General features: G+C 39.6%; 1 protein-coding gene across 1 annotated transcript in view; it reads right to left on the bottom strand.

Moving 5' to 3' along the window:
* LOC125206618 (receptor kinase-like protein Xa21) overlaps window positions 1–7,755 on the bottom strand; it is a 12,392-nt gene extending 4,637 nt beyond the window's left edge. The window contains exon 1 of the mRNA XM_048105859.1: window positions 7,449–7,755. Coding sequence (XP_047961816.1) covers window positions 7,449–7,755 — 307 coding nt within the window. The remainder of the gene's footprint in view (window positions 1–7,448) is intronic.
* Window positions 7,756–10,165: the final 2,410 nt, after the last annotated feature.

Raw genomic sequence — 10,165 nt, 5'->3', positions numbered from 1 at the left:
GTGGACGACGCCCACAACCGGTCTACTAAAACAAAGACTTAGACTTTGTTAAGTTAACTTATACATTTAAACATGCATTAACATCCATTAAATGTAAAACATAACAATATTATGACAAAAATAATCTGTTTTATTTATTGGAAAATAAAATAAGAGTTTTACAGTATTCAATCACTCAAAACGTTAATTTCTAGTATTAACCTCCAGAGGAGGATACAATTTATTAATTTTGCAGTTGTAAGATACATAATTGTTTTGTGGTTATTTGTGATTATGTATTGAGCATGAGTATGTGATAATAAGTTTCTTTGCCAAATTTGTCTGCGATCCTTAAAGAAAGAAAACTCGAATGCCTAAATTATGTAGACCGGAAACGAAAATGGATAAAATTCTCATCGCTGAAAGCTTGGAGTTTATACTCAATGATTCATGTCCTCCATTTCCTCGACATAATTCCACGAAGAATGTTCGAGAATGCATTATGCATGTACTTGACAAGCTCTTTGAGGAATAAGGTCAAGCTATTTTCCTTTAAGTAGCTCGACAAGTCTTGGTTAATGACGATGAAAGATGGATATCAATAGAATCTGTCAAGATGATTCGATTGGAATATCCTAGAGTGACAGAATGTTTTGAGGATCTTTTGATCACTCAAATAGTTTCTGACACAAGTCATCGCCTAAAGTAACAAGAAATGACTATAAGAAGGTTTAACTGAAAAGTAGAAAATCTTCAGAATAATAGTCGTTGTGTTACTATTAGAGGAAAGTAACATGATAGATGACGAATTCATAAAGGCTGCATTTTTCTTAAGTCCTAGTTCATTTGAACAAAAGACTAGATATGGAAATGGGAGAGCCTGGATTGTCATCGAAGTTTGTTTAAAGCGAGAAAAGATGCTTTGTGAGTTGGATTGACCTATTTTATAGAAGGACAATGACTTACATGACAATGCAACTTCTAAGTAAGAGATCTTGATCCAGTTAGGTTTTTGTTGCAGTGGGAGCTATTAATGCTCAACTATTGTTTTATGGTTGATGCTTAAGGCATCATAGTATTAAAATAATATAAGTGCGACAAGGTTGAGTATTCAAAAACACATCAACTTCTTAATCATTGAATGATAAAGTATTTATGGCTCTTAGCCTTAAGGCCAAGAAAATACTTAGAAATTGTTCGAACTGATCTAGACTATCAAGATTTTAACATTTCGTTAAATAGCTTGAGAGTTGAGAAAGTCTATTTGATGCACTATGAGTTAGAATCATTTGATTTTTCAAGAGATTCAGAATACTTATAGAAGTGCAACATAGAAAGACTAGCAAGTCTCAATGGTTTACACCATAAGGAGACGAGCAAAGGGTTATGATCAGTAGTGGGAGTCTAATCTCCATTAACGAATCCAAGCATTCATCTAATGAATGTGATAGTTATGTAAGAAGGAATCAAAGTCTTTCTAAGACAAGTTTGATTAAGAGATGAGTTGTACTCATTAAAATCTTATCATTGATGGGATAAACATTAAAGAAACTACCAACATCAGTACCTTCTACAAAACACGAGTTGTGGACTAGAGCGTCTCTAGTCTAGCACATCTCAAGGTGTAATGTTGTTCCAACACGTGTTGGAAAAGTGTCCAAGAAATTGGAGTTGAGTACTGAGGCATGTTTTAAGGTTTGTCCCAAATGATGTAAGGTTATAAGTTCTGTAATCTTCAAAGATATAATTCTTGTATGAAGATCAAGAGATGAACTACAAGCCTAACAGCGTGATAACTCTCAAAATAAAGAGAGAGATATCGGATTTTCCACATTACCAAGAAGTCATACCATTAGAAACTTTTGCACTAATAAAATCAACTTCAGTACCTAAGATTGTAAGAACCATATCGTAGTGGGAGCGTTCCACTGGAACACAACAAGTTCTTGGGTCTAAGAGTGTCGTAAGACTCGGTCTTAGATTAACTTGAACATAATCCCTTTAACTACAATGTAGTATTGGTTAATTTGGATAATCATCTTTGAACAGGTGATAGATTCCATATTACAATCTAAGATAGACAACATGTTTTACAAGACTTGCAATACTACCTACAGGCTGTGTCAGTCAGTGGGAGCAAGTATCTTTGCAAGTGTAAATGTGGATCTCAAATGGCTAGACAATGACAATGGGTTATGCCCAAAGAGAATTATCTTCTCGCTATCGTTGTGCCAGGATTTATTCGATCATATTGTCTATTAGAACTTACATAAATTAGAATGTATGTATTATGATTGTCAAGACAGCCTTCTATAAATAGAAGTCTTGAGGAAATCATCTACTAGAACATTCTAATGGGATATGTAATTAAGGGCAAGAAACGCATGATTGGAAGCTTATATAGACCTTCGTGGTCTTAGGCAAGCATCTAAATCAGAGTATATGTGTTTTATCAAAATTGTCAAATATTTGGAATTTGACTTGTGTCCTTAACAGTGTTGTAAGCACAAGGAAGTTGAAAGTGCATTACGTATGGTATTATTGGTACTCTACGATGATGAAATCTACAAAAGTTGCAAACAACTAAGATTGGCATCTGGCGTAGGAAACTGGTTGTCTACCCAGTTTAAGATAAATGATTTAAGAGAAACTAATTACATTCTTAGCATCTAAGTCCTTTTAAGATGCTAGAAAGAATGTTGAGATTCTCTTAGGAATCCTATATCTACACATTGCTTGGAACATTTAAGCATTAGAAATTCCATGAAAAGGTTTATACCTCTCAAGATGGAATTGTCTTGTCTCTAGTCAAGTGTCGTTTGACGCTTAGTGAGATCAAGAATTATGAGACTAGTTTCGGAGATAGTTGTCTCATGTATGCTATAATGTGTACTAAGTTTGATATTAGTTGTGCTTATGCATAGCAAGTATATATCATATTAACCATGGCAAAGGATTTTGATTGAGGTAATGAATATACCCTAGTGCTTGAGAAAGACTAGTAACTATATTCTAGTTTACCAGTCATTCATGTAATGTCCTTGGGGTTACACTGACTTAGTTTTATGACTAATCAGTGATCGAGTAAGTCATCCTCTGAATATGTGTTTACCTTAGGAATATCTTCCTAATAGCTTTAATCGTAAGTTTGAGTATGCCTATGAGTATTATTTTTTTACTACTCTAGTGAAGGCTAACTCAAGGGACACACGAGTTTATTAAGCTAAGCAATCACATATGGGGATGAAATTAATTAAAGATCAAGTACGCAGCAAAGACATTATGGTGAAAAAGATATAATCAGAGAACAACCAAGCAGATTCTTCTTTCACCTTGTGAAATGAATGGTAGTTCGATATATCTAGCATCAATACCTGCTTTGTGTATAAGTGGGAGAGTTTTTGGCAGTGGGTATACTCGAAAGCATGTTTTGAGTATAAGTGGGAGATTTTTAGGTTTGGTATACTGAAAAGCATGTTTCGAGCAAGTTTCGCGCGAATAGAATCTTGCTTGTATACGTAAAACTCTACAATCCACTTTTAATCCGATTCAGTATTATTCGAGCAGTCTCGCACGAATAGAATCACTATTATTATTACATTGTGTTTTCTTGTGCATTTATAAGATGTTTTACAAACATTTAAATGCATAAGAAGTAAACAAAGTCTAAGTCTTTTGCTTAGTAGACCGGTTGTGGGCGTCGTCCACTTTAAGGTAACATGGTTAGATCTATGCAATGCTTTGCAAAAGAAAAAGAAGAATTTCACAACCTAGATAGGCTTTGGATACCTATCGTGAAAGGTTGCAATGTCAGTCCGCATATTTCTAAGCCTTACTGAAATAAGATGACATTGGTACGGTATAGCACTGAACGGATCTAACAGCAAGACGTGTCTTTATGCTATCTACTGAAAGACTAGGTCTTGATAAAATACTATTTCTTAATCTACATATGTTAGCATTGAGCATACGGTATTGATTATGCACTACTTTGACTTATCAAATGGTGCGGGTTTTTCGCAACCCAATAATCCTGATATATTGGGTAGTGGTGATTAATATCTAGCGGTGCTAGGATTGCTATTATGTTGAAACGTGCGCGAGGTGAGTCTCGTTTGATAATGTCCTCAAGAGGAGCTCGAACAAGGTTTTATTATTCGAAAAACTGGCCAGTTGGAGTTTTATTACTCTATGAATAATAAATAAATGTTTCTTGCTAAGTCTACTCTTGGAATTAATAAGATGTTAATTAATTAAGTCCATAGCAGACATTAATTAATTGATGGATATTTATATCTTAAGCGCGGGAAATAAATAATAAACAAAGTGGAAACCCAGATTACTTGTAATTTCGAATTTGGATGGGGAGAGTTCAATATTACTTCTATAGTGGTTGCTCGTAATATTCCAATATAAATTTGTATTAAATTGTGGGTTCAATTTAATTAGTAAAAAGCTAATTGGGGGAGCCCATATCCAAAACCTTCCATAGATCACTGTCTGGGCTCAAAAGGAACTTATTATAAATAGGAGAATAAAGGAGACAGAAATAATTAATTATTATTACTCATAATTTTCGTCCCCCTCTACCTAGAGGAGTTCGAATTTCTCTCCTAATTGGAGAAGGATTTCTTATGTCTTCTTTATTCGAGTCCAAGTATTTTGATAAGATCAGCCCACCCTGATATCGAGATACAGTTCGGGAACCAGAGAGAAGATCCGTGGTCTAGTATCCACGATCATCACGTGGAGAAGGCGCGAGCAATCGATGATTCTTTGGAGAATCAAAATCGGTAACTCTAAACCGTAAACCGTAGAATTCATGTTTTAGGATTTACTTTCTTTGAGCATGAATTATTTGCGTTCTAGCATGCAATTATCTGTTTAACATGTGAATTGATTAATCGCATAATCGGTCAAATAAATCCTACGTCTGATTTATTTGTTTTGTACAAGTCTTCCGCTGTACAAGGGGCACCAAACCCCAGCACCCCCGGCCCCACCTAGATCCGCCGATGTATATATGTGTGGCTAATTAAAAAGAGAGGCATATGCATAATACCTCTGAAATCGTTAAAGCCAATCCACAACTCTCTAAGCATACTCAAACTTCCAATTTCACTTGGAATTTTTCCATTGAAATGATTAACAGATAATCCCAAGTCCTGAATGTGTCTGCATTTCCATATGTTTGGTGGAATTTCTCAAGAAAGTTGGTTGATCCAAAGATGAAGTACTTGAATATTTGGAAGACTTTCGCATATATCGCTCGCGATATTTCCAGACAAAGTGTTGTTTGAGAGGTCCATGAATTTCAATGAAGATATGTGGAACACTGAAGATGGAATATTTCCTGTAAGAGAGGAGGACGGGACACTTAATATCTCTAGCTGTTAAAGATTTCCTATTTCTTCAATTCCTGCATTTTTGGAAGTAGAAAGATATCACAAGAGGATGTCTTTTAACACAACAGATTGGATATGAGCTTTGTTTAATACAGAATATCTGATGCAATTCGAACGTAGAAATCGGACTAAAACCTTCGGTGACAGAATGACTTGAAATTCGCACGGTGCATGTGAATCGCGATTTGGAATCGAACGCATCGCGACACTGTCGCGTCGTGATAACGGAAGATGGATTTTGGCCATCTGACATCGTTTAGGGGGTGAAAACGACATTTTAATGCTAAGTGTCTCTCCGTGGCAAGGGCATAGCCACCTTATGGGGATATGGGGCATTTGCCCCTCCTCATCCACTCATTTCTTTATATATTTATACATGAAATTTTGATTATATACTTTAATCACACTAAATGCCCCCTTCTCAAATACATAAATTTTTTCTATGTATTATATTTTTGCCCTTCTCCGATAAAATCCTAGCTCTGCCAATGCTCCGTGGTAACAGAATAGAAACAGATGCATGTCTCCTGTGTAAGTTGAATGGATTTTTATATAATATAGAAATGAGATATATGTAGCTAATTAAAAAAAGAGGCATATGCATAATACCTCTGAAATCGTTAAAGCCGAGCCACAACTCTCTAAGTACACTCAAACTTCCAATTTCACTTCGGATTTTTCCACTGAAATGATTAACGGATAATACCAGCTGCTGAGCTGTATGCATTTCCATATGTTTGGTGGAATTTCTCCAGAAAGTTGGTTGGCCGAAATTGTTGGAATCTATGTCCGGTCAATGAACTTTGACCAATTATAATTTCAACGAGATATTTAATTTTGTGAAATTAAATAATATAGTGTCGATCTACGTTCGGAGTAGATGACCGTGGTATATTTATTTTCTCAAATCCGATTCCCGGTGAGTGAGAAATAATTGATTAAAGTTGTGCAAAATTGCAAACTTAATGAGCTATGAGAGAAGCTTAGGGAATAATTAAGAGAGTTAATTATCCCACATTGGAAGTTACAACCTTATTAAACTAGTATTTAATAAGAAGGATTATTACATGTGATAATTATAGTGGACTAAGATGGGCTGTAAGAGCCCACACGCGCGCACACGCGCGCGCCGCCCGACCTCGAGCCTCGTGCCGCCCGACCTCGAGCCTCGTGCCGTGAGCCTCGAGACTCGAGCCTCGAGCCCGTGCCCCGTGCCCTTGCCCTTGTCCTTGGACTTTGATCTTGGCAATTGGTCTTTAGGTGGTCTTTGGGCTGTTCTTTGGGTCTGGTCGTGGGCTTGGTGCTTGGGCCTAGTTGCGGGCTTGGCCCAAGTCTAGTGGGTCTAGTTCTTTTTAGACCACCACCGTTTCCACGTCAGCGAGCCAAGCGGGATGCCACCTCGTCAGTATGACGCGGTAAGCCAACGTGGCTGACACGTGATAGTCCACGTCGTGAACGAATCTAGAAGCTTCTAGACTCGGCCTCTCTAGCTCTGAGCGTGTAACGGCTCGTAACGCCCGAACGTTACAGCTCGTAACCGACGACCGTTACGGTCTAGCATTAATGACGGCCATTATGGCCGTTGACCCCCTGCAGTGGACCGAGCCTATAAATAGGCTAGCCATTCCATGCATTCTACACACATCAAACACTAGAAAGCATTCTGCATCATAAGCTCTCTCTCTCTCTCTCTGCATTGTTCTTCTGTCGAAGCTCTGCCCTCTCCTCCATCCAGTTCGCCGGAGCTCTGCTGATAGCGGTGCTGCTTCACCAGAGACGTAGCCGTTTTATCTTTGGGGACGAAACGCCAATCCGAAGAGCACTACCGGGGCGTATCTCGTCTTGCGGAAAGAGGCCTCCTCGACTCGGCTATTTCCTGTTCTAAAGTTTGTAGTTTCGATTTCCATTTGTATTTTTTCAGTTTCTGTATTCCTTTTTGGGTTGTATTACGCCCGATTATCTCTTGTAACTCCCTAAAACCAACAATCGCAAGACGAGATATAACTTGCTTTTGAAGGGATCTGGACCTAAAACTGAAACTAAACCTTTCGAAACTATAATCACCTTTGCTGGAGATGTCGACTGAATCCAACACCGCCGCTGCCACCAATCCGGCCACCACCACCGCCATCATCTCCTCCACCATGGCGAACACCGGACCAATCCCCACAATGGTCCCTACCCCTGGGTTCACCTCTTCGTCTACATTGTCATGGGGGTTTACGAACCCCTTTGGGCCCACTGTTGGATCATCCTCCAGTGGGTCGGTTGGTTCCACTTTTAGTGGTTCCTTCGGATCCTTCAATGGATCGAGTGTTGGGGCCTTCGGGTCCAACACGGGTACCGGTTCCTTCGGATCTGGTACGACCATGGCGGGCTCTACGCCCAACATGAATGGTGGGGGCTCTATGCCCAACCATGTTGTTGGCTCCTTCGGGGGCAACGGAATTGGTTCCTTCCAAGGACCAAGTGCGGCACCTTTGGCACCGAGAATGATGCCACCCGCCGAAAAACCACCTAAATTTGGAGGAGCTGACTTCAAGAGGTGGTATCAAAAGATGTTGTTCTACTTGACAACATTGGGCATCGCCAACTTCCTCACGGAGAACGAGCCGCCCGCGCCAAGTGATCAAGAGACAAGTGTTGAGGTCATGGCGGACTATGAAGCATGGCGCAAAGGAGATTATCTTTGTAAAAATTTTATTCTAAGTGCATTAGATGATAGTTTGTACAATGTATACTCCCTTGTAACCACATCAAAAGAGATGTGGGAAAGCCTAGAGAAAAAATATAGTATCGACAATGCCGCCGGTACGGAACATGTTGTAGTATCCAAATTCATGGACTACAAAATGGTCGACTCTAGACCGGTCATGGAACAAGTTCAAGAGTTCCAAATGATCATCCACGGACTCGCGGCTGAAGGGATGAATTTGCCCGACAACTTTGTTCGGTGCATACTTATTGAGAAACTCCCTCCTAGTTGGAAGGACTTCAAGCACTACCTCAAGCACAAGCGAAAGAAGATGAGTCTTGAAGACTTGATCGTGAAGCTGCGCATTGAAGCGGATGTGCGCAAGATCGATCAAAAGGCTAAGGGCTTTAGCCCACTTGATGCCAAAGCCAACTTGTTGGAGCGGGGCGGACCCTCCAACAAACGCCCCCGCCCAAATCAGAAAGACAAAGGGAAGGGCAAGCAGCCTGCAAAGAAATTTGAAGGCGAGTGCTACAAGTGTGGCAAAATTGGCCACTTTGCCAAAGACTGCCGCAGCAAGAAGAAGAAGCCGGCAGCCCACGTCGTTGAGAAAGAGTTCAAGGACTGGAATGAAGATGACCTCGTTGCCGTGGTCACTGAAGAAGTCAACATTGTTGACAACAAGGGCGGCTGGTACATCGACACCGGCGCTACTGCTCATGTTTGCTCCGATAGGAGCAAGTTTGCCTCCTACACTGCTGTTGAAGGGAGGAAGATCAACATGGGAAATCAAGCATCATCCGAGGTCCTCGGCATTGGCAACGTGATTCTCATGATGACCTCTGGCGTCACTATCACTTTGAAGGATGTGCTGCATGTCCCGGACATCCGCAAGAACCTAGTGTCAGGATCAATACTAGTTAATAAGGGGTTTAAACTTGTATTCGAGTCTGATAGGTTTGTTTTGTACAAGTTTGGGAAGTCCCTCGGAAAAGGTTATGTAACCGACGGACTTTTCAAGCTTAGTGTGGCTACACGCCTTGTTCCAAAGCCTTTGGCTAACAACAATAATAAAGCATCTACTTCCTCTTATTTGACCGAGTCTTCAAATTTGTGGCATTGTAGATTGGGACATGTAAATTCAAAAGCCGTTAAAAGATTGGTGAACTTAGATTTACTAAAGGCAATTGAAGTGGATAGCCAAGACAAATGTGAAATATGTCTTGAGGCTAAAATGACTAAGTTACCGTTTCACTCAGTTGAACGAAAAACAAAACCCCTTGAATTAATTCACACGGATGTATGTGATTTAAAGATGGTGCAAACTAGAGGTGGTAAAAAGTACTTTATCACTTTTATAGATGATTGCACAAGATATTGCTACATTTATCTTTTAAGAAGTAAAGATGAAGCAATTGAAGCGTTCAAAAATTATAAGAACGAAGTTGAGAATCAACTTGGTTGTAAAATCAAAGCGATTCGAAGTGATAGAGGAGGCGAGTATGTAGCCCCGTTTGAGGAGTTATGCAACGCAAGTGGTATAATTCATCAAACAACTGCTCCATACTCACCACAATCTAATGGTGTAGCAGAACGCAAAAATCGAACTCTAAAAGAGATGATGAATGCGTTGCTACTAAGTTCAGGATTACCCCAGAACATGTGGGGGGAGGCTATTTTGACAGCCAACTATATCCTAAACAAAATTCCACTCAAAGGAAAAGACATCACTCCTTATGAATTGTGGAAAGGTAGGAAACCATCCTACAAATACCTCAAAGTGTGGGGGTGTTTGGCCAAGGTGATGGTTCCCCCGCCCAAAGAAGTTACAATTGGCCCTAAAACAGTCGATTGTATCTTCATTGGATATGCACTTAACAGTAGTGCATATAGATTTGTTGTTCACAAGTCTGAAATATCGACTATTACAGTAGGAACAACAATCGAGTCAAGGAATGCCGTATTTCTCGAAAATACATTTCCTTGCAAGGACAAAGAAGAAGTCCCAATCAATTCCGAGACAAGAATTGAAGATGAGGCCACTAGTTCTAAAACAGTGGATGAAGCCACTAGTACTAAATCCGCG

This window comes from Salvia hispanica, chromosome 2 (genome assembly GCF_023119035.1).
Source record: "Salvia hispanica cultivar TCC Black 2014 chromosome 2, UniMelb_Shisp_WGS_1.0, whole genome shotgun sequence".
Taxonomy (NCBI): Eukaryota; Viridiplantae; Streptophyta; class Magnoliopsida; order Lamiales; family Lamiaceae; genus Salvia; species Salvia hispanica.
Note: the sequence above shows the minus strand (reverse complement) of the source record. Positions and strands in the feature narration are given on the sequence as shown.